The sequence below is a fragment of the Labeo rohita genome, chromosome 9 (genome assembly GCF_022985175.1).
Source record: "Labeo rohita strain BAU-BD-2019 chromosome 9, IGBB_LRoh.1.0, whole genome shotgun sequence".
Classification (NCBI taxonomy): Eukaryota; Metazoa; Chordata; class Actinopteri; order Cypriniformes; family Cyprinidae; genus Labeo; species Labeo rohita.
Window position 1 is genome coordinate 15,150,509 of NC_066877.1, and position 26,370 is coordinate 15,176,878.

Here is a 26,370-nt window from a genome sequence, read left to right on the forward strand (position 1 = left end):
CGGATCCTCGTAAACACAGAGCGAATGATTTGTGTCGTATTTCCTCACTCCCGTCGCACATGACAGGAATAGAAGTGAAACTCTCCACCCAAAGAGCATTGTGGGAACGCGGTGACTCATTGGACGAAAGCGACGCTTTCCACTGTGGCTCAGCGTCCTCGATCAGTGGCCAAAAAAGCCAATCGACAGCTTTGCTCTCGCTTTAGCAAGAGTGATGGACATTTGAAGAGTGGCTCTCACCCATCAGGGGTTCAAAATCATTGAAGATGTTTCTGGCCCGAGGGGCCCTTTCCCATGATCTGCGTCATGAGAGCTGTGATTGTTGGCCTGCTTTGTGAGAAGAGCTTTGTTTGTGAATGGCATGGGAACAGAGGTTGGGAGACTGGCGAACTCTTTTGCATGCAGAACGCTAGTGAACGGAGCATGTGCGGGCAGAGCGCATCCGTACAGTGAGTGTGTGATAGTGAGCAGAGCAGACTATCAGTTGGGCTCTCATTGAACAACACCCACCCCGGTATGTGAGTCATGACAAGTTATGAAATGCCAAACAATGTAAAAATTAACACCTATCGTTCATTTGAGCTCGTCGTAGCGCTTCTGAAATGTCTGTCGCGGCGTGAGGCTGTTTTAAGACATGTCACAATACTGACATAATGAGAACGCCTCTAATGAATAGAAGCATGGGAATGAAGTGTGTCATGAGGAGTATGTTGTATAAGTAGAGCAGGGATGAAGCTATAGCCAGTGTAGAGAACAAGCTTGAGAAAAAAAAAATGTGCAGAAGGGACTGCATTCACATCTTAAAGGAGAAGTCCACTTCCAGAACAAATATTTACAGATAATGAACTCACCCCCTTGTCATCCCAGATGTTCATGTCTTACTTTCTTCAGTCGTTAAGAAATTATGTTTTTTGAAGAAAACATTTTAGGATTTTTCTCCATATAATGGACTGATATAGTGCCCCGAGTTTGAACTTCCAAAATGCAGTTTAAATGGCTTCAAACGATCCCAAATGCGGTTGTAAAAATGCAATTTAAGTACTTTTTAATCTCAAACGCTCGTTTTGTCTTGCTCTGCCTGAACTCTGTGTATTCTAGCTCAAGACACTTAGGGTATGTCGAAAAACTCCAATCGTATTTTCTCCCTCAACTACAAAAATACAAAAATAATTTCAAAATCATCCTACATCGCTACAGAAGTACCGACCCAGTCTTTGCAAAGTGAACATGCAAAGAAGATCAAACACCCTTAACAAAAAAGGTAAAACAGCGATATAGGAACTATTTTGAAGTTGAGGGAGAACTTGAGATGGGAGTTTTTCGACATACCCTGGGGCCAGTTGCATAAACTTAGCCTCTATGTTAAGACAGCGTCTTAAGTACTAGTCTGATAAACTAGCAGTTAACCAAAGAGTAATCAGTCTTATTTTTTGGATCCAGCTTGGACTAATCTACATTTTTCTGTAACTGAATATAAAACATTAGGACCAGACATAAAGAAAAATTTGGCTGACTTACTTTTTAAGACTGGTCTAACCCCTTTATGCAACCGGCCCCTGTTTTCGACATACGACTGTCATGAACCGGAAAAAAACAGAGGTAGGGAAGAGCAAGGCAAAATGAGCGTTTGACATTAAAAAGTATATAATCTTACAAAAGAAGATGAAAGCATTTCTTAAAGAAATAGTTTATCCAAAAATAAAAATTCTGTCATAAGTTACTGAACTTCTTATCCGTACAGTAAAACTCACTAGTCAACAAAACTGTTTGGTTACCAATGTTCTTCAAAATATCTTCTTTTGTGTTCTGCAGAAGAAAAAAAAAAGTCATACAGTTTATAAATTTCATTTTTAGCTGAACTATCCAGGTTAAACAGCATTTTTTGATGTTCTTAAAGGCATAGTTCACCCAAAAATGAAAGTTCTGACATTAATTACTCTCCCTCATGTTGTTCCAAACCCGCAAGACCGTCCTTTATTCTCGGAACTCAAATTAAGATTTTTGATGAAATCTGAGAGCTTTCTGACCCTACATAGACAGCAATGTAACTGACACATTCAAGACTCAAAAACCACACGTCATGGTACTTTCGTAAATGGCGGTGGAGACTGACACGGAAAAATTAAGGTTGAACCACTAATGTCACATGGACTAGTATAATGATGCTGCTGTCTGTGCAGGGTCAGGATTTTCATCGAAAATATCTTAATTTGTGTTCTGAAGATGAAAAGGCCTTACAGGTTTGGAACAGCATGAGAGTGAGTAATTAATGACCGAATTTTTATTTTTGGAAGAACTATCCCTTTAACTTTTTAAGTAAAATGAAACTAGCAATAGAATGTTTTGCGAATCCAGCCTAGAGAAGTCTTTGTAAAATATATGGTAGAAAAGTTTACATAAGCAGAGCTGGAGAATAGAGCATCTAGTATGAATAGCTTAAACAGAAAGTATGCTAGTTTATGAGCAAATGCAATCTCAGAGATAAAGTTTACCACAGAGTTCATAACAGGTTTTTGAAAATAATGTATGCTATAGAAAAGTATATAAGAAAGCTTCTTGCAGTTGGAGATCTCACTGATGAAGTTTGACAGAGAAGAGTTCATACAAAGAGTCTGAGAGTAAAGCATGGTAGAGAAGAAAGTCTTATTGTTTAAGTATACCAATAAAGAGTGCATAAGACCTTGGAATGAGGTATGCTAGAAAAGCAGCATTTTTCAGTGTAGTTAGCAGGAGAAGTGTATATAAGTTCAGGGTACAGGAATGCTCATTCTGAGTGAGCGTGAGCTGTAACATGGGCTGATACTGTGGACGGTGGATTGTGCTTTGTAAACACTGAGAGGTGGCTCTCATGCTCTGTCCATGTGCCAAGAGACCGTCCACCCCCGCACCTCTACCGCAGCTCCTGCAACCTCTCCAGCTCCTTCTGACCATCTGCCTTCACTTCTACCGGCCCAAGACATGAAAGAGACAGCACAGGCCAGAAACCACCAGAAACACAATAAATAATTTTCCTCCCCTCACCGTGTGGAATCCCACAAACCCCTTGCATGAGAAAAACCCTGAAATAGAGATATATATAGAGTTTTACTAATCACAAAGGAGCTTCACAGGGTGTAGGGTCTCTACTCCACTCAGCAAGCACAAGGTGACCGCAGACAAAGTAAGAAGAATAGTTGTCAACCTGTCTGCATTACACAGTACAATGCACATTCAAGCATCTGAACAGTGTGGGCTTTTTGTTGCCTTCTAAAGTGTGACTTTGAAAATGACGGTGTTAAAAGTATGCTGACCTCAGTAGTGTTCACTGACTGACTTTTTTAACTGAGAATGGGCTTGCGCTAAAGTAAATGGCAGTGAACAACTAAAGTTTGTCATTTTTTTTATGATAAACACGGTCAGTGCGGATCATGTAATTTGTTTAGATCACTGTCATTTGTTCTATACCTCCAACAAGACCCTGCTTAGCCGGGACTTAATATCCTCTACACAATGCATTCTGACACGGTTACATAAGAAGGCGTTTGTGAGCTATTCTTAGCGCTGCCTCACTGTGATGCGCTGCCTGGAATAAGAAAGCCCAGACCTGACAGAGCGGGAAACATCCGTGTCGTGAGGAAAATAAGGCTCCTGTCAATTTTTTCCCCTCCCTCTCTTTATTATTATTTTATTTGCTGCTTTTGGGGCAACGAACAAGAGGCTGTGTGTTTGATAATAATACGTTTGCTCCATGAAACAAAAGATGAGGCTGACAGTAAATACACAGTTGAATATAGCATGCAGCATATGTGAATATATTATTACTTGTCTTTTTACAGTGATTTACAGAATTTTCATAATAGCTGGTTGACTATATTTTGTTTGCAAAAAATGAAAAAATCCTAGCTACTAAAGCACAGGCTATGAAACACTGAGCAGTTGCGCTTTTATAGCAGCTTAAGTTTGAATCTCTCTTGTAACATTTCCTGATTCCCAGTCATTTGCAGTCATCTCTATGAATTCTGAAATTTAAAGCATCACATATAAATATCTATCAGTTAATACTGGATATATTCGAAGGCACGAGTGTGTAAATACACAAGAAACAACAACGGAATGTCTGTAAAATACTTATTTTGTCCAAACTACTTCCTTCTGCCACAGATTAAAATCTAAGTTTGATAGTTGAACAGCTGAGCCCAAGCCTTTATTACTACTTTATTACTAATTCAAATACATAAGAAAAACACTCTTTTGTGCAAACTACTTCATTCCGCCATAGATTCAAATCTCAAGTTAACAGTTTATCTCGAATCTTTTGATTGGCTCAGAGAAGTGCGATATTCTAGTGATATTGAAACTCCAACCATTTCACCGTTTGTATCACTCTGTTTTGCAGTCAAAATTGGATATATTTAAAGGCACAAGTGTGTAAATACATAAGAAACAGCAACAGAGTGTCTTTAAAAACACACTTTTGTGCAACTACTTCTTTCCGCCATGGATTCAAACCTCACAGTCTAACAGCTGAGCCCAAGCCTCCGTTACTAATTTTAAAAACGCCACTTTAGAACTAGTAACGAAGAAACGTTGAGTTGCTTTATTGAAAGCTTGTTGTATTACTGTATTAGAAGCTTGCAGTATTATGTTGAGTATTATGAGAGAGAGATGGACTGAGCAAGTGTGATTCCCTGCATCTGATACAGCATTCATTCTTCAGTTCAATCTCATATTCACAATAAAACAATAGTTTGAACATCCGCTGAGGAAAGCGATATCTTTGTTGTACTATCCTTTCATCTGTTAAGGGTGATTTCCGATGACAGCACTGCTCAGTGCATATGCTGGCTTCGTCTTACAAGCTAAAAATAATGAATTATACTGAATTTCATGTTTTATCACTGTAGAGACATCAGAGCCAGTGACAAATTCCAGAAGATCTGGCCGAGGTGAGGCTGCTCTCTGCGGGTTCATGAGCGTTGAACGTCCACTGATTCCCTGGAGCTCATATCTCGGAAAATTGCAGCAAATTTTTAAATAGACGATATCTTTATTAACAAGCCACATATTTGAAGTCAAAACAAGTACATTTTCACCTTTAAAAACTTAAGTTCTGTGACACAAAAATGGTATTATTTATAAAAGTATAGTGGATTTGAGCATTCGCCGTGACACTCACTGTGAGAAATACTGCAAATGGAGTGATACAAATAGTGAAACGGTTGGAGTTCCAATATCAGTAGAATATCACACTCCTCTCAGTCAACCAGAAAGAACTGTTGTATTCAATTTCATTTCATCTCTAATTATCATATTGATATTTTCCTAAATATTTTGTAAACACATAAGGGACAAGGAACATGTAGAATTTTGCTGAAATTGGCAAATTTGTGTTTGCTTACAGAGGTTTGTGAGCCTGTAGTCCATGTAAATCGGTGTGAGACTGAATATTGTTGCGGTGTTAGAGAGCCGTTTGTCACTCACGTTACTTCATAGTGTCAGTGCTGAAGTCCTAATCTGCCCTCTTTACCTCCCTCTTTTCTTCTTACAGCCCTCAATCCTATTATTGTTTCTGGGAAAACTCCTGAGATGTATAGAGCTCAGGAAGCATCAAGATCTTTGACATGCTTGTCAAATAGTGGCATTGTGGAGGTGGATAAAGGATACCAGGCACAGATTTCTCTGTTGGGGCTCTTCGTAGCCCTCCAAGCGAAGCATACGGTTTGTTCACCTCTCAGCAAAGCTCTCCTGTCTGACCTTTCAGAGGAGGAGAGTCACAATATCCCCCGGCAAAGCTGCACAGTCAGGCAGGTTCAGACCTCTCCACTTCTCATCAATCAATAAACACTTTATAAACACTGGCAGGCAGCTTTTTCTTTTCAGCCAGGTCATGACTCAACAAAAGAGATTCACAGGTCATACCACATGCTGAAATCTATCACACAGCAGTATCAAGAGCTTTGAGAAAATAAAGGCTGGTACAATTTTATTCCACTAATCCACTTTGGACATTCTCATAACATGTCAAGAGTATTAGTAGACTGTTAGGTTTAGGGTTATTTGATTCAGTTGACATTTTAAGTTGACGTCCTGAAGTTTTAAGATTTGCAATGTAAAATCTGTAACAATCGTAATTTCTCTTTGAAATAGGTAGACCTGTGCTTAATGAAATGAATTGAAACTTCTCACAGAAGTCCTTGTTGAGTGAGTAGGCGTTCCTGGAGTGTACTAGCACAATTTAGAAGTTGGCCACGTTCACTGAGGACAAGTTTTGTGATATGTGCCGTGAAATTTGCAATGTGAAATATTTAAACTTGACAGTGACTCACTGACTTGCTCCCTGTGTAAATGCAATATTAACAGCTGCTGAATTTATCATCTCAATCTACAGAATCAGGAACAGTTTTTTTTCTTTTCTTTGTGTAGTTTGTATGGTTCTGAGTGATTTCAAGAGACCTGACCTTTATATTAAGTGGTTTCAAATGTTTCAAATGTCTATAGGTTAATTCTGGGATTTATCGTTAACACTAAGTAGATTTTGATCACACTTTAACAATAATCTTTAATGTGAATCTCAACATGTACTAATAAATCTTAATATTTAATGATCCTGAGCTAACATGAACCAACAATGAACAGTTGTATTTTCATTAAATAATGTTAACAAGGGTTAATAAATACTGTATTAAATTTCAGTGACACTTTTGTATAGGAACCAATTCTCACTATTAACTAGTTGCTTATTAACATGCCTATTATTAACACATTTGCTGTTTATTAGTACTTATAAAGCACATATTCTGCGTTACCATATTCTACATCCCTAATTATACTCAATACCTTAACTTAACAACCACCTTACTATTAATAAGCAGCAAATTAGTTTGTTTAAGCAAAAGTCATAGTTAAGGGTTTGTTTATAGTGAGAATTGCACCTTAAAGTAAAGAGTGACCCAAATTTCTTGCTTGTTGTTAATTTATGATAGTTTAGTTTTATGACAGCATTAATTATTGAAAGCTGCCCAGATTTTTTCCTCTCTAAAACAGAATTTGTACCACTGTATTAAAATTGTGACCCTGGACCACAAAACCAGTCTTAAGCAGCACAGGTATATTTGTAGCAGTAGCCAAAAATACAATGTATGAGTCAAAATGATCGATTTTTATGCCAAAAATCATTAGGATATTAAATAAATATCATGTTTCATGAAGATATTTTGTAACTCTATACTGAAAAATATATTAAAACTTAATTTTTGATTAGTGATATGCATTGCTAAAAACTTAATTTGGACTTTAAAAGCAATTTTCTCAATATTTAGATTTTTTTGCACCCTCAGATTCCAGATCTCGACCAAATATTGTCTTATGCTAACAAGATGATGTATAATCTCCATTTCAAAAAAATGGACCCTTATGACTGGTTTTGTGGTCGAGGATCACAATGTATTAAAAGTTCAGTTCATTACTGCATTAAACTTCACAAATTAACAGCAAACAATACTTTTAATATTTTTTAACATTTCAAGCTGTATAAAAAACATGATGAATTAACAGAGCAATAGTATGCTCATTCAAAAAAATTAAGAAATGCTGTAAAAACTATTGTCCATTATTCATTCATGATACCCAATGCATTAACTAATGTTTGCATGTTGAACTTTCTTGTAAAGTTTTACCAAAATCTTTTAGTATTATAACCAAATTTGTCATCTTAATATTTAGACCTTTCATTGTAAACCAAAGTCAATCTCTGTTCATTGTGATTGTTATTTCTGTCTGGTCAGCATCGTGTGTGACATTTTATGGAGCTCAAGCTTGCATCATTGTCCTTGCGCAAGCCTCTATCTCCTAGGACAAGAATAAGTCAGGCGACATTCTCCTGCTGGGTTGCAAAAGTGTGTCTGTGTTCTGTCAGGTGACATTGTGAAATTATTAACAGTGTTTACACTGTTAAACAACATACAGTCTCATCTAAACAAACTATTGCTGCCTGGATTCTAGGCAGCTGAAGGGAGTAAACATAAGTTGTTTGCAGATGTGCCTTTAAGTGCGTGTCACACATCAGAGACCTTTTTGTTAATGATAGGCTGGATGAGCTTTGAATTTTATAGGCGGACCCAGCATGAGGAATTTCGAAACATTTCTTTGACAGATCACTCTGTATGGTGTATATTTGGCTTGAACTGATGAGTGGTTCTGGGTTGTGTGAATGTTGTGCATCCATCCACTGAACAGATTGATAGAGCTTCCTCTGATAGGCCATTAATGTGGGCCAACGTTTAGAATGGATGGAGTGTTAAAGAAATGAGAGATTTGTATTACATGGCTTTTTGAATTGCAGTGTAGTAGGCTACCTGATCTCATGACGAAAACGTACCTGTGGGAACTTTTTCGCAAGATGCGAAATACATGCCAATAACTGCATATCACTGGAGTTTCCAACAGAAACACTACACTGTAAAAAAAAATTGGTTGAGTCAACTTAAAATAATTTATAACCTGGCTGCCTTAAAATTTTAAGTTCAGTCAACTCAAAAAAAGTTTATTCAACTTGAAATGTTAAATTATACTAAGTGACAACTTAGATATTTGAGTTGAATCAACTTATAATTTTAAGGCAGCTCGGTTACTTACCCATCTGTTAAGTTTAGCAAACACAAATATCTAAGTTGTTACTTAGTACAACTTAACATTTTAAGTTGACTAAACTTATTTTAGTTGACTCAACTTAAAATTTTACGGCAGCGGAGTAACAAATTATTTTAAGCTGACTCAACAAATTGTGTTTTTTATTTTTTTACAGTGTAGAGGCGGTAAAACACCGAGCACTTGTAATCATTTTCGTACACAGTTGTGATTACGTCCATGGGGGTACGAATATCGCATCTTGCGAAAAAATTCCCGCAGGTACATTTTCGTCATGAGATCAGGTTGGTAGTAGTATAGCGTACCTCATTTTCTTGAGAATGAATTCTCATTCTTTGATATAGCTTCAGTAAACTTTCATTTTAATTGCTTCTGTTTTGCAAATGATGAACATGTCAGTGTTTTTAGCACTAGTCCTCAGACTGGTAACACACTGCTAATGGAACCCATATGTTTCTGAACTAAATACTGTCAACTGCTTCTCCAGGAACATTCCAGGAATCATTAAAGAAATGACTTTGAGGTACCTGGGTTCTATTTAAAACATTTTTGTAAACTGAATTACAGCCAAAATACTAAATGAAAAACTTGATGATACAACTAAAACTAAACTTGAAATAAAAATAAATTAAACCTAAATAGTAATTAAAATGTACAAAAAAAACATTAAAAATGACAAAAGCACACAATATTCCTAAAAATTTTAAATGAAAACTAAAAATAAAATGTAAAAATTAATAGTAAATAAACAATACTAAATTAGCACTGGATCTGTGTGTTCCATTGTCAACTCTAGATGCTCCATTCACACTCTTGTGATGAAGTTTCGTGTAATATCCACTTCATCATGTACTGATTAGATTGCATTGGCTCTTGAATAATGATTCACAGAAAGAGGGCTTTTTTTAAATGAAGAGGCTTCTATAAATCACTCATTTAATGGGCCTGATTCTCCTCCTCTGCAACAGACATACAGTCATTTCCCCAGTGTGTGTGTGGATGGGATACTTGCTGCCATGACCCTGTTGTGTGTGCTAGTGTGAGTGAGAGAAAGTTAATCAGTGAGTAAAGGGATAACAATGTTCTACAAGCATTTACTAAAGCTTAGCCTGATAGTAAGCTTAACCGCTGACCTTAATGTCTTTTCCCTTGTAGTTGTATGCTCATTTTCTCTCATATTGCTCAGTTTTATTTTACTTTCCCATTGTGCAAGTTTGCGATTGATGTGTTTTTTTTAAATGCAGTGTATATTCATCTATATGACTTTCCTGTTCTTTCTTTGCAAAAATAAAAAGTATTTTTTCTTTTATCACAATTGTTTATCCTAGACAGCAATGGGACTTGAAACTTTTTCTTATTTCTTATCTTATTCCCTACATCATTTGGAGTTTCGGAAGAGATCTTAAAGGGATAGTTCACCCAAAAATAGAAATTCTGTCATGATTTACTCACCCTCATGTTGTTCCAAACCTGTCTGACTTTTGTTCATCTTTGAAACAAAAATGAAGAAATTTTTAATGAAACTTTAGAGATTTTTGTCCCTCTACTGTAAGAAACCATAAAGACATAATCTATAGGAAGTTTTCAAAAAAGATACAATCACATTTTATGATGAACAGATTCCACCCTCAGATTCCAGATTTTCAAATAGTTATATCTCGGCCAAATATTGTCCTATCCTAACAAACAAATCAATGGAAAGCTTATTCATTCAGATGATGTATAAATCCCGATTTCTATATGTGAAAGGTAAAACCCATAAGATTAGAAGTTTTGAAATGCCATAAGGGTGAGTAAATGATGACAGAATTTAATTTTTTTGGTAAACTTTACATTTTATGACATCAAAAACTGTGCTCACAAAATATGCGATCAAAAGATCTTATTATGAATCAGTCATTAGGTTCTTACAAGACCAAATTACCTGAGCCATCCCATCCAGTTTAACTAATAATTTAAAACGGTTTAAAAACTAATAATCTTTTCTCCCTTTTTTTCTCCTTTTAGGAAAAAAAGCGACTGAGAAAAAGTTAAATACTTCAGTGAAACATAACCTTGAATCTGTGTTTCTTCTCTGCCAAAACAGATTTGAGTGATCAGCTTTTGGAAGTGGTGGGTTTGGAGGGAGCCATCGAGATGGGTCAGATCTACACAGGTCTCAAGAGCGCTGGGCGGCGCCTTGCACAGTGTTCCAGTGTCACTATCAGGTCAGTAGTTCATGCCTTTCCACATACACATTGACTAAAAGTTCAGTATTTGTCCAGCTCATAGACAAACACTCTGATGACTGGTGTCCATGGCTGTGAAACATCTCTCTTCCCCCCTTCCCCCTCAGCAGGACGTCCTCTCTTGGCCAATGCAGCTAGGAAATCAGACCTTTGACCTGCTGTCACTCGCTTCGCCAACAGCTCTAACATTCTGGAAACGCTCGTACTGATGAATAATGATGTTTGTTGCATGTCTAAACACACACACACACACTGTTCAGTCCTGACGTATGCTAATGAAGCGGTGGAGACTCATCACTCCTGAGGTGCTAGTTCACAAGTTTGTGTTGCCCCGGCCTGCTTCGCTCCATTAAACACTCATAATGACCTTAACAGTTAGTTCTGAATCGAAGCAAGGTGGTTATTCGTAATTTTCGCTGGCGTTTCCTCACCTGTACACAGAGCCGTTCTGCCTACGACCTAATACTTTCCGTAATAGGCTTTAATAGCGCATTCATCATTGTCATTCTCCCATACTGTGTTGCTTTAACTCGTAGTGGCCCTGCTGAAAAGACTAAACTAACTTTTTGTAACTGTGTGTATGTGGCAATGGAGGTGCTGAACTGTGTGAGTGTGTTAGTTTAGAGAGTAAGGGGCCCGGCTGGGAACGAGGCTGTGGGAACAAAGAGCACAGTGTTCAGAGCCGTCTAGGAAAAGTGTTGTATAGGAGCCTCGTGCCCGCGATCTGCCTGGTCAGTGACCTGACCCGTAACAGTTCTGTTTTTTTATTCTCTCTGTCCTTGTCTTTCTGTACACAGGACGTCCCGGCTGCTGCCCATGCAGATTGACGGAGAACCGTGGATGCAGCCTCCATGCACGGTCAGCTCATTTGATTTTGCTTTCGTTTACAATTTTTTATGGAAATATCTGAAACACAGAGCCTTTCATGACCCGTACTAGCCAATGTGTCCAACACTGATTAAACAAGACTGGACATTTCAGAAATGAGACTGCACTTTATATGGATAGCTCACCCAAAAATGAAAATCCTGTCATTAATTACTCACCCTCATGTTGTTCCAAACCCATAAGACTTTTGTTTATCTTCAAAACACAAATTTATAAATAAAAGATATTTTTGATGAAATCCAAGTGCTTTCTGACCCTGCATAGACAACAACACAGTTGAAACATTCAAACCAAGACTGACATGGAAGAAATTGTTGAATAAAGTTTTTTTTTTTTTTTTTTTTTTTTTTGTTATTTTCTTTGCACACAAAAAGTATTCTCGTAGCTTCAAAAAATTAAAGTTGAACCACTGTTGTCATATGGACTGTTTTAATGATGTCCTTACTACCTTTCTGGACCTTGAACGCGGTAGTTACATTGCTGTCTATGCAGGGTCAGAATGCTCTCGGATTTCATCAAAAATATCTTTAATTTGTGTTCTGAGTGGGTGAGTAATTAATGACAGAATTTTCATTTTTGGGCGAACTATCCCAATACCTTCAACTTAGTTGCTTTGTCCAAAATTGAGTTTGATTCCACGCCAAAGGTCTCGTTGTACATTTGAGCCCGACCCATGATATAATTGGGTCATTAATTAACACCAGGGCTTGCAAAATTTCAGAATCCCTGGTAGCCCTTTGGGCAGGTACTCTTCAGATTTTAAAATAAATTTAAAGCAATTTATGACCCATTTTAAGAGCTGCACAAGTAAAATGAATACAGTGTGGCTGGACAATGTCTATGGTAACATACAGTATTAAGCCATAAAATGACATTTACAGTTCAAAAACGTGTTTTCACAAAAACAAAAATCTAATACAACAGCATTTTAGCCTTTAGACCATTTTTATGCAAAGGGATAAATCAAAAATTATATTAATTTAAAACTTATAAATATTACTGTCCTAATTGTCTTGATTTTTAAAAGGCACATTAACTTATTTCACATTTACAACTCTATGTGTTTGAACATGGGTCGATATTTGCATTGATCTGCATGGAAGCCCATTTCCGTCACTGAATAAAAAATAAAAAAGGTAATTGCGACTTTTTATTTCACAATTCTGACTTTTTTCTTGCAATTTCGAGTTTACATCTCACAATTCTGACTTTTTTTCCTCAAATCTGTGAGATATAAACGTACAACAATTATAAAGTCAGAATTGCGGGATATAAATAAATGTTTTCTCGCATTTGCGAGTTTGTATCTTGTAATTCTGACTTTTTTTCTCAGAATTATAAGATACAAACTCGCAGTTGCGAGTTATAAAGTCCAGTTCTGAGAAGAAAAAAAAAGTCTGATATGTTTACAGAATTGTGAGTTTATATGACATAATTCTGACTTTATTTCTCAGAATTGTGACTTTGTATCTCGAAATTCTGGCTTTATAACTCGCAATTGCAAGTTTATATCATGCAATTGCGTCTTTATTTTTCAGAATTGCGAGTTTGTATTACACAATTCTGAGAAAAAACGTCATAATTGTGAGATAACAAATCGCAATAACCTTTTTTTTTTATTATTCAGTGGCGGAAACAGGCTTCCATAAATCTGACCATACACAGCAAGAAAGGCTTATTGTAAATGCAAATTCATTCTCTGGCATGAGGTGCTATAACGACTGTACAAGCAGCACCACACTCATAAACGCTGCTTTATCAGGCATTGTAGGTAAGATGAAATAAAAATACCAACGACACACTTCTGAGGACAGTTGGTTCCCTTCAGATACATTGACATATAGACATCCACGCCGCGTTTTGACTTTGAAACGTGCAGCGCTCATATTTATTCAATTACATCATTGCCTTTTTAAGTTTAAACCAGCCGTATTGCGATTCTTGTCTTTCCGTCCCCAACTGTAAGACCTCTTGAAATTATTATTAAGACATTTCTTATACCATTTAACGAATTTAAAACTTTTTATGACCTTAAATTTGATACAACTAAATAGAAGAGTTTTTAAGGACCCACGGGAGATCTGTATTTAAAATAATACATTTTGGTAGCCCGACTGGAAAACACAATAGCCCCAGGACATTGGGCTAGCCCTGAACACAATACATCGTTAATATCAGCTTTCCAGTTATTTTTTTTAGCTAAACAACCCCAAATATGATGTCAAAAGGACTCTGGTCCAAAATGAAAAGTTTAAATATAAAAATTTGTTGGAGTCTAGGCCTAGTGGTTTGTGCACATTTTTCGAAACATTGAGTTATGATGGGCGATAAGTGTTCAAATCTGCTTTTTTATCCAAAATGAATTACACTGCATTCAAGATGTAATATTTTTATATGCAAGTACTTGTTGGTTCTGTGAAGTTGCAGTGGAATAACTGCATTACTACATCCAAGTGGCAAAAGATTCTAAATAAAACAACTTTTTCTAGAAAGAGACCACAGTCTCTGTCTGCTCACAAGAGTACGTGATGTAATATGAAGTCAGATACACCCAATGCTCAATGATAGGTTTCAATTCAGAGCGGGACCTTTTCTCCATCTCAGAAAATTGCCTCCTCCGGTCTGTTGCAGCTTTGTACATTCACCCATCCCAGCGAGCAGACTGTTAATTAAAACACTGTCATGTCACACCCTGCCATTGACTGATTATGTCATTAAGAGAGGGGAATAAACATGCAGCTTTCCATCTGCACATAGCGCCAACACAATGTCCTCCGCTATATATACATCTCTATCAGCGCAAGCGCTATAATAAGTGTGCCGCTGTGCTTTTAGTCCTCTCTAATTTGCCCGACTGTGCAGAGGGGAATATGGGATGTTATTTCAGTTTCAAGGTCAGCTCTCACGTTCTCAAATTTGTGCCTGTTAATCTGGACATGTGTGACTTCTGTCAGCTCATTTGCCGAATGTGAGCGAGACAACTGCTTAAAACAGTGAGTAATTAACAAGCAGAAGGAAGTAACCAACTGTTCAGCTAGAGTAATCTTGCCTTCCTTCCCGCAGATACGGATCACGCATAAGAACCAGGTGCCCATGCTGCTGGGACCGCCACAGAAAACATTCTTCTTCTTCAAGAAGCGCAACAGAAGTCGGGACTAGACGCGGGACTCCAGAAAATCAACCACTCTTCAACAGTCATACAAACACACTCGAGCGTCTCCACCTTCCTCAGATAATTCTTCGTCTTTGGCAGGTGGCACCCAAAGAGAAGAGACCTTTCAAACACTTTTGTGAGACAAATCAATACAAATCCAACACTGTAATGGGCCTCTAATGGACTTCATCTCCCAACACAGCCTGATATGCACAGGCTAAACCAGTTCATGAGTGTCATGACCACTTCCTGTGTCTTATCATCCAGAACATCTTATCACAGGCTTGTGACCTGTAAGCTATGACTCAGTTTCATTCAAATCCCCCTCCCCCCTACCAGTAGGCCACTGCCTTGGGATCACACTGTGTGCCCTCTTCCTCCTCTTGAGACAGCTCATCACAACATACTGCCAATTTCAAAGAGAGAAAGGGAGGACCAGAAGAGCAAAAGACTCGCCCAGTAAAAGGAGAAGAAGTGTCACACCCTGGCACGATAATGTTCTTCACGTGAGAGTTGGTGGTGCACATATGGACGTCACAGGGCCCTGGTTTAACTTAGCAGGACTATGGAACAAACTGTCGTCCTGAAGGAGCTTACTGAATTATACATCAGTGCATGCAAAGCACTCATTCCAGTGCCTCTCCAAGGCCCTGTAACATGCCACCACTAAAGAGATGAAACGGCGTACTCATCCATTATGAAGATGTTTATGGGGTCTGCTGATAGGGATAGGTTAGACTGGCCTGAAAGAGATGAAACGTTTCAGCTTCTGGTGTTTGCTCCGGGCAGTTTCGGTGTTCACCCCTAGGCCGCAAGACTGACCAGTCCGAGTTTTGTTACAGTTAGCTGAATGTTTATTTAATCCCACACTGCCCTCTAAAACAACAGTGCCAGCATTCCGTGTAGAGAATGGACCTAAGGTCCTTTAAAAATGCAGTTTAGGTTTAGAAAACCCTTAGAAGAGAGAATCAATGTACAAAAAATTTGTAAAAAATTAGTTTTACTAATTAGGATTTATATCATAGCAATGTGGCAATTTGTGCAATAATTTGCTAATTTTATCATATTTTTTAAGCCGAATTAAAATAGCGTGCTGTAAAATTTGGGAGTAGATTTCAGGAGAAGCCCATTTCCGCCATTAAATAAATAAAAGGTAATTGCAAGTTTTTATCTCACAATTCTGACTTTTTTTGCAATTGCGAGTTCACATCCTACAATTCTGACTTTCTTTTTCAGAAAAGTGAGATATAAACTCACAACTGAGAGTTATAAAGTCAGAATCGTGAGATATAAACAATTCCGAGAAAAAAGTCAGGATTGTAAGTTTATGTATCGCAATTTTGATTGATTTCTTAGAAATTGAGACTTTATTATATTGCAACTTTATATCTCAGACTTTTTATCTCGCAATTGCGAGTTTGTAGCTCATTGTATTTTGCAATTGTGAGTTTATATCTTGCAATTCTGACTTTATTTCTCAGAATTGAGACTATTTCTCAGATTTTCTTGCAATTGCGAGTTTACAGCTCACAGTTCTGACTTTCTTCAGAATTGCACAACATAAACTTGCAATTCTGACTTTTTCTCAAAATTGTGAGATATAAACTCGCAATTGAGAGTTATAAACTCACAATTCTGAGAAAAAAAAATGTCAGAATTGTGAGATATAAACAATTATAAGTAAAAAAAAAATAAAATTGTGAGTTTATATCTCACAATTCTGACTTTGTAACTTGCAATTGCGAGTTTAAATCACAATTCAGAGAAAAAAGTCAGAATTGCGAATTTGTATCAAGCAATTTTAAGAATTTTTTTTTTTTAAAGAAAAAGTCCAATTATGAGATAAAAAGTCACAATTTTTTTTTTTCGTTCAGTGGCGAAAATGGGCTTCCATACATAATGGTAACACTTTAGGACAAAGATTAATTTGTTAACATTAGTTAATGCATTTGATGTCAACAGCTAACATTGAAAGTATATTTAATAATGTATCTTAACCTTAACTTATAAACTCAATTGCTTGGTCTGAGTTCAATTCCACCCCATAAATTTATACTACTGTTCATTGTTAATTTGCATGTATTCATATAATGTTAAATAATGCTCATTAATACAACCTGAAAAATTCATGAATATCTGTAGACATTAACATTGATAAATCCTGTAAAAATATTCTTAATTGTTAGCTTGTGATGCATTAAATAATGTTAACAAATCAAATAGTGTTATATTTTGTTCCAGAAGCAAATTAAGGAAAAATCTGCTACATATTTCTGAGAAAACAGAAAGCCTCTCTCTTTACTGTAGCTTACAGCATCTCCATTCAGAGGCGGGCTGAAATCGATCCAGCGCTGGTATTAACACTGAATCCTCTGGTCCTCGTCTGTCACAACAAGCTACTGCAGTGGGGTTTGATTTACTGCTGCATGAACGGAGCCTAAATTTAACTTCCTATTTCAGGGAGTGAAACACTATTCCTAATTGCAGCATGAAAACATCAGCTCGCAATTTCAGGTCAGCCGTTAAGCGGGTGTGAAAGCGGCCCAGATGAATGCAGAAAACGGAAGTTACTTACGGTTACCGTCAACAACAGTGACTTCGAGATCCAAAACGTGAGCTTTTTAATTTTTTAGCCCTTCTGAGAAGGCCCTTAAAGAGTATTTAACTTAAAGATGCCCATGTATCAGTATTTGTATAATCCAAGAGCCTTGTGTGCATATATACGAAAGTGTTTAAAGGTATAACTTAATATAGTATCAGAGATTAGCCGTGATACCTAAGGGGTCACATGACTGACTGTAGCCATCAGGCCGATGTGCCGCCTGATATAGATCAACATGCAGTGATCATCAGATGCTTTCGCAGTGCGTCGTAGGGCGCAAAGGTCTGTGTTGGAACTGTATATATATATTTCACCAATACAGAACTGGTTCAGGTGTCGACTTTCGAAACCAAGCTCTTACCAGGGTTAGCAGGTTAAAGTTCCCTTTAAAGAACACTGAACCGCAGAAGCTACGCCAGTGTTCAAAAAAATGCTAATCTCTCCATATGACCACAGACGTTCACCTCCAGCCAGCGGGTCGGTTTATCATGGTGGATTTGGCTAAAAGAGCCCCATTGTTTCTGTGGTCATTGGACAGATGGTTTATCCTGCGTGACAGTCTGGTGTTTAAAGAATGGCGGTTTGGTTACAAGTGCATGTTTACAACTACTTTTCATTTTACAGTTTAGAATGATTTGAAACAGTCATGTATATATAGATATTGTTTATATTTTCTCTAAAGTTTAACCACCGCATGCCTGCTGAATCAAAGAAGACAAAGACGTCTGCTTGAAGAGAGACCACGCTGATTGTTGCTACTTTATTAGTTTCACATGATTATATTTTTGGACCCCGTATCTATCCACTGTACTTTTCCTCAGTCTGTTATTAGCATGTTCATTGTACAAGTATCTCTGTGGATGTTCTTTGTTCTGTTTTTGTATTTTGTAAACTGAGGTTTGGCGCCAACGTATGCCGGTCGATGGCCAACTGAGGAATGTCACGTTTGGGAAATGTCCCCATGTCCCCTTCTATGTCATTTCTGTGAATAACTGATAGCCTTAACTTACCAATACAAAATAGCGTTTTGCCTGGAGCAAAGACTTTTGCAATACAAGTCACTGAAAAAATCAACCAAATGAAAGAACAAAAAGCGAGAGGTCAACATCTGTTTTGCCATGTTGCAATAACTCATTTTTGTTATTGTCGTCATACTCGCCCTCAGAGAAGACAGTGGTGATAGAGGATGTCCTGCACATCACAAATGAGCTCCATGATGTCTCTGGCACCACATATGTCTTTTGTGGACTGGACGGCTTTTCTCTATTATTTGTACCTGTCCTAAAACTGTGATTGCTCAATCTGCCCATCACTGTCTCATTTCTCATAACAATACAGTTTTATCTGTCAAAACCGTGCTGCCTCTTGCAGGGTTGTGCTCTATTCACAATTGAGTTGAGAATGCCCTTCAAATTCAAATTCTAAATCGGAATGGAAGTTTTGAATAAAAATTAGGTTTAATTCAAAGACGTTCAAATAATTGTAATGTATAACTAGAGAGTTTTGCAGAGAAGTCTTGAAGTTTGAGTGTTTGTTGGCCTCATGGGCAGAGAGTACAATGAATGGATGGATGGATGGAAGAAAGAAAGAACACTTCTTCCCAGAATGCACTGCCTGTTGATTTTTTTTTTATTACAATTGACCCTTCGCAGGGAGTTTGATTGACAAGTGATCTGACCAATCATAATGCCAAATCTCTCATTTTTGTCCAACAAACAAACCAGACAGGAGAGTAGATTAATGTCAGTTAGACTGACGTCGAAAGGTCTGGGAACCTTGGCTACTTCAATGGCCAAGGACCATCCAAGAGGCCATCTGACTGACAGGTGAAACAACCAATCACGTTTCGTTTTGTGCCACGTCATGTTTAGGTGCACGAAATGTCCCCACAATAACAGACCAGTGTGTAAAATTCTTTCCCCCGGTTTCATAGACAAGGCTTAAGCCTAGTTCCAGACTAAAATGTAAGTCTGAGCTGTTCTGCACTGAATGATCTTAAAATATACCAGTGCCTTTGTTTTGTCTCAAGATGCACACCAGTACTGTTTTTTCTAAGGCTTGTTTATATAAATTACTTAAATGTCCTAAGTGAACTATGGCCTAATCGTGGCTTAGTCTAAGCTCTGTCTGTGAAACCTGGTCTTGGACGTATTTTAAGGAGTCTATGCTGGGAACTTTACATATTTCACATACTTAAAAAATCCAGTGTTTGGTTGATCCTGATAAGCGCTCTTTGTCACAGTTGTAAACATGATGCGTCACGACATCTTTGTTTCCAGGCGGAATTTTAAAGAACAGGATACACTAATGTTGCCAGGTTTTCACACCAAAACCTGCCCGACTGCTACTCAAAACTAGCCCAGTGGCATTTCGAGTGAGGTTTCCGTTAAAAATTGTGTCCCGGGGAATAAAATACCATTTTTTTATCGGGTTCCCCTAGTGAATTCACATTTCAGGGGCTAAATATGACATTATTGGGGTCGCTTCAACCCGCGGACATCAAAAACTACCCGCGGCAACAGTGTAAAAGTAGCCCAATTCCGTGGGAAAACCGCAGATATGGCAACACTGGGACACATGCATCTCTTGGAAATTCTGTATTATTCAACCAGTCCGATAACAAAGTGTTTTCAATTTTGTGTGCCATATAAGTCAGATGTTCAGCCAGCGGTCCGTGGGCCGTGGACATGAACTTTAAAAAAAGAGCATATTCACATCTTTCCGTGGTTGAAACAAGATAACTTTTGATGTTCATTTATGTTTATTTTGTGCTATAACTAGTAAAAAGGAAGAGATGATCAGTTCACGTGCCGGCTGAACTGAGGTGCTACAGCGATCTGTCATGCCACAAAACAGTATTTATTGTTTGAATTTCTTAAAAAATGACAAAAGCTGAGACTTTGTTTTATGCCTTAAGTGACTTGCTCTGTCGTCAGTTTTATCTTTGCTCCACAATGTATTTTTCACTGTGGGAGAACATGATGTGTGGCCTAATAGCACCATGGTTTGTCGGACGTAGCAACAGTAACGAAGGGAAGGGCGGTCTTTGCGAAGGGTCAATTTAGTACATTCCTTTTCCTGTCATTCGAATTCAAATTTGTGTAGGGTGTGGGAAATTCTAGAAATTCTAACCCATGAGATGATTTTTCAGTTCTGAATTTTGCCCAACCCTGGCATCTTGAGACCAAATCAGGAACGATTTTTTAGGACTGTGATCCAGAATCCTGGACTCGGATATGAAGAGACAGTATGGCTTATCTTAGTGTAGCTCTATTCTTAGCTGGGACAGATGAGCAGTATTGAGCGCCACTGATGCAGCAGAGCCCATATCAACCCTGAATGTGATGTTCTACATGTGTGTTTAACTCACTGTCTTTTTCCTGCCTTAGGGTTAGTGTGGTTTGTAGCAGTCCATCTGTGTGGTAGGCAACAAGGTTCAAGGACAGGAGTCCTGCAGACTAAGATGGGGTTAAAGGGTTAATCGTGCCCTCGAAAGACCCGCTTAGACTATGTTACTCTGGTTCTTGTAAGCTGTTGGCATCCATGTTAATGGACAAAAAGAGTTTTATTGAATAAACGGAGAGACTGAAACTTTGCGTCTGGTGTGGGTCATTGGGTGGCTCGGCTGGGATGCTTACTCACATCCGGCAAAGGCGCCCGACACAATCCTCTACTTAACGTGATTGAATTTCAGTTCACACAATAAATCAGAGATTTCGGTGCTTCTGTGCTGATGATATGAGGCACTCGGGGGAAATACTGTGAGCTTTTAGCGCTGTACTTAAGATTCACACAGTTCAGTTGTCATGTCAGCACACTTTCACACTTGCTTGCATCTTCAGACAACGCCTTCAGTCAAAAATACACCTGTATAGACTTGCACAGTTGACTTTAAATCATACCATGTTGTGTCTGCAAGACATTGACAGCATTTTTAATTCAATCTTTCCAAAGTAATGAGTGTGTTATTCTCCCATTATACTGTATGCCACAGCACTACTGACCCCACACACCAAAGTGAGAATCTGTAATAAGTACCTACTAGATTTTGTGGCCTGTCTCTCAGAAGATTGTACCTTCAAGGTTAAAATTGGGGCAGTATGCTCAAAGGGTGCTAATATGCACCATTTAAGTTTTGATTTGGTCTAAAGGTGCACCCCATTTACAAGCTGTTATTGTGATATAACCAAACGTTAAATACTGCAGGTTCAAAGAGGGGGTTTTCACAGCGAGCTTAACATGATTTTAGTGTTTTTTTTTGTGGTTTTGTGTGTTCCTTCATTAATATTGGCACCCTTGGTAAACATGAGCAAAAGTGGCTGTAAAAATAATCTGCATTATTTATCCTTTTGATCTTTCATTAAACAAATTCACAAAATTCAAACCGTTCATTGAAGTAAAACAATTAAAAGTTGGGGGAAATCTCATTATGAAATTTTTCTCTAGTTCACATTGGTTGCCCGCAATTATTGGCACCCAATTATTGCAATGTTGGTTTCCCAAGATAACAGCTCTGAAAAGTTTTATCTGACCATAGAAGTCAGTCCTGTTTGATGCTCCAGTCGTGTCTGACAACTGAATATGCTGGGGTTTGTTTTTGGATGAGCGAGGAGGACTTTTCTTGAAACCCTCCAGAACAGCATGTGGTGATGTAGAAGCTATTTGATACTTTTTTTAGGCTTTCTGACCCCAAGACTTAACTACTCTCTGCAGTTCTCCAGCTGTGATCCTCAGGGAGTCTTTGGCTACTCAAACTCTTCTCCTCACCATTCATTATCTGCCTCTTCCCGGCAGATTTATAACATCTTTAGTTGATTGAAACTTCTCGCTCTGATGGTGAAAATGGGGAATTCCAATGCTTTAGCTGTTTTCTTACAGCCACTTTCTATTTTGTGAAGCTCAACAATCTTGTTCTGAACATCAGAACTATATCTTTGGTTTTACTCCCTGTGATGGATGATGAAGGGAATTTAGTCTTTGTGTTCCTCATATTTACACTACTGCTCAAACGTTTGGGATCAGTAAGACTCCATTTTTTAAAGAAGACTCTTACACTCATCAAGGCTGCATTTATTTGGTCAAAAATACAGAAAAAAGCAGTAATATTGCAAAATATTATTACAATATAAAAGAATGTTTTTTAATTTTAATATACTTTAAAATATAATTTATTCCTGTGATGCAAAGCTGAATTTTCATCAGCCGTTACTCCAGTCTTATGTGTTACATGATCCTTCAGAAATCATACTAAAATGCTGATTTATTATTAGAATTATCAGTGTTGGAAACAGTTGTGCTGCCAAATATTTTTTGGAACCTGTGATTCTTTCTTTCAGGATTCTCTGATGAATAACAAGTTAAAAAGAACAGGATTTATTCAAAATATAAATCTTTTCTACCAGTGTAAATCTTTGCTATCACCTCTTATTAATTCAACACATCATTGGTGAATAAAAGTAATAATTTCTTTCAAAAAAAGAAAGAATAAAACCTTACTGACCCCAAACTTTTGAACAGTAGTGTACATTGTTAAAAAACCTTTCTATTTTAAATAAATGCTGTTCTTCTTAAAGTTTTATTCATCAAAGCATCCTGAAAAAAGTATCATAGCTTCCAAAAAATATTAAGCACTGATAATAAATCAGCATTAGTATGATTTTGAAGGATCATGTGACACGGACGACTGTTGTAATGATTCTGAATTTTTTTTAAAAACTTTAATTTTAATGTATATTAATATATAAAAATGTAATATTTCACAATGTTAAATTTTTTCCTGCATTTCAGATCAAATAAACAGCCTTGATGAGCATATTTGTCTTTAAAAACCATTACAAATCTTACTGAATAATCCTGTGGAAAAGGAAGTCATGACTGGACAATCTCATGCTCCTAGTCACCCTGGTGTACTAAAAATTGTAAACATGAATGGGAATGTACTGTTTTTACTCATAAGAAAAATTTCTAGGGGTGCCAATAATTGTGGCCAACATTCATTGTTGAAAAACAATTCTTAGTGTGAGTGTCCCCCCACTTTCAATTGTTTTACTTCAACGAAAGGTTAAAATTTAGTGAATTTTTTTAATGAAAAATTGTGAACCTGTGAAAAAGGTTTACTTTCACAGCCGCCACTGCTCATATTTTCCAAGGGTGCCAATATTATTGGAAGGCACTTATCAATGGGAAAATATATGTACATGGATAATTCCGGTGTAATATCACAACACTTGCAGTGTCATTTACAATATCAGATGGTTGCCGTGTGAGGCTGCATGACTGTTTGTTTTCATCAGGCAGGCCTGTGGCCTCTGCGCTTGTAAATACAGCCCTGTTAGAGAAAAAATGCAGATGACACAACAAGAAGCTGTGAGCTGGGGTGAAGCCTACGCGTCTTGGGTGTGCAGAGATAATGAAGCAGGAATTATCTCTCCATGAACTATTAATAGTCATCAAGTCCCATCATGTCTCTCGTTGGGAGAGCACCAGTGGCCTGAGGCTGCGTTAACCTTCATTCCACTTCATTAACTGTCTGTACCAAACTGAGTTTCCAGGGTGTATTCATTTATTCAGCAGATATTACATGGATTCCACACAATAACAAGTTTTAAATGTTTTGATTTTTCTGTGTGTTGCGTACGATACCGTTGTAGGGATTAGATTTGCTGCTCTGTCCCTCACCCTTCATTTAACTCTATTGTCATGTGCGGTACATCTCCTTCCACGGATTAGCCCACATTTCCAGGGAAAGGCAGGCTGCCAGAACTGTCACACTGACCCAGTCATGGACACAAATAAGCCCTTCTCATTATCAGAGTGAGGGATAGCGGTTCATTTCAATATTTGGCCCTAAAAAATGTAAGATATCAAAGAGACGGGTGCTGCTGATGCCTCTGTCACCAGCGCTCTGGATTTAGGAAGCAGAATAATGGAAATACAATATGCTCTCAGCCACCCCCTTCCCACCTCCCACCACATTAGTGAAAGGTGCTATAAAAAGGAGACCCTGACAGCTCGGCAGAGCTGAAAAGCTCAGCTTTAGCAACGTCAAGCAGGAGAAACAATGACACCAGTAACTGCATACTGCACATCTTGTTCATGCGATCATTGTCCTCCTGTGAAAGTGGGCTCTGCTCGAAAGCCACAAGGATTTTGAAGATTATCCTCCTCACACTTGACGCAGGATTTTTCTCCCTCTCTTTTTCACAGAAACCGCTTTGTTAAATATAGATTCTAGGACATCTGGCCTTGACCACAATGATACATTGTAAATCCCTTGCACATCACAAGATTGTGCAGTTCATTGTGTAACAGATAAAAATAATGATATTATATTTATTAATTGTTATATTAACTATATACACTACCAGTCAAAAGTTTTTGAACAGTAAGATGTTTTTAAAGAATGCTTTTCTGCTCACCAAGCCTGCATTTATTTGATCCACAATACAGCAAAAGCAGTAATATTGTGAAATATTTTTACTACTTAAAATAACTGCTTTCTGTTTGAATATATTTTAAAACGTAATTTATTCCTGAGATCAAAACTACATTTTCAGCATCATTACTCCAGTCTTCAGTGTCACATGATCTTGACATGATTCTTATTTGCTGATTTGCTGTTCAAGAAACTTTTGTTGTTATTAATATTTAAAACTGTTGACTATATTTTTTCAAGATACTTTGATAGTAGAAAGGTCCAACATTACACACTATACCATTCAAAAGCAGTCAGTATAATATTTATATATATATATATTGAAGTAAATAATGTAATGAATACTTTTATTTATTAAGGATGTTTTAAATTGATAATAATAATAATAATAATAATAATAACAACAACAATAAATGTTTTTGAGCAGCAAATCAGAATATTAGAATGATTTTTGAAGGCTTGTGTGACTGGAGTAATGGTGCTAAAAATTCAGCTTTGAAATCACAGGAATAAATCAAATATTATAAAATATATTCAAACAGAAAACAGTTCTTTTAAATAGTAAAAATATGTAAACAAAATTTACTGTTTTTCCTGTACTTTGCAACAAATAAATGCAGGCTTGGTGAGCAGAAGAGCCCTCCTTAAAAACATAAAAAATGTAAAATTAAAAAGCATTAAAAATCTGACAATCAAAAACTTTTGACTGGTAGTGTACTTTCTTAACTTTGAGTAAAATTAATTGTTGTTGGGCATTTATATCTTTACATGTTTTATTCAACAACTTAAATTAGAAGAATAATAAAAATAACAGCATCAACGTATAATCAGAATGCTATATTATTATCAAAAGAGATTTAAAGTCTCTTTAAGTAATGTTAACCACAGACATTTTTAACTCATAAACAGAAAATTACTATGCTAAATTCCTGTAGGAAATTCCACAGGAAATCCATGGCGAATGAGTCCCCCCTTCCTGGTTGAATAACTAATATTCAGTGTTTATTAAACTCACATTATAAGCTGCCTGGAAAGTTTGTAGAGACGTGAAATAACCAGTTGGTATATTCGCAATTACCTCATTTTGTTTGTGCGCAACTCAGCTTTGTTTTAGCCTACTCTAAATATAGTCTACTTAAATAGCTTTTTAGCGAATCGTCCTCCAACTTCTGATGTGTTCATCTGGCGCTTCTACTTCTGGCTCTCTGGCCCTTTAAGAGCCTCTGGAAACGTGCGGGGAAAAATGTTGAAAGTGAATGAAACTCAGCCATTCATAAAAATAGGACAGACAGGGCTTCGATTGGTCGTTAAGCGCTTAATACATATTCCAAGTCATGCTCGCAAATCATTGGTTTAGAAAAGTGAATGACGTGCGCTCGGAGCCAATAGACTTCCAGATTCAAATGCCTCTCGAGCTCAAGGGAAAACCGAGCAGTCC

General features: G+C 37.3%; 1 protein-coding gene across 3 annotated transcripts in view; it reads left to right on the forward strand.

The window, feature by feature from the left end:
• Window positions 1–20,628, forward strand: part of LOC127170589 (diacylglycerol kinase beta) — a 138,879-nt gene extending 118,251 nt beyond the window's left edge. For all 3 annotated transcript variants that reach the window (XM_051118687.1, XM_051118689.1, XM_051118688.1), the window contains 3 exons: window positions 10,712–10,832; window positions 11,651–11,711; window positions 14,805–20,628. In XM_051118687.1, the coding sequence (XP_050974644.1) occupies window positions 10,712–10,832; window positions 11,651–11,711; window positions 14,805–14,900 (278 nt within the window). In that variant the 3' untranslated portion in view covers window positions 14,901–20,628. The remainder of the gene's footprint in view (window positions 1–10,711; window positions 10,833–11,650; window positions 11,712–14,804) is intronic.
• The last annotated feature ends 5,742 nt before the right edge of the window (window positions 20,629–26,370 follow it).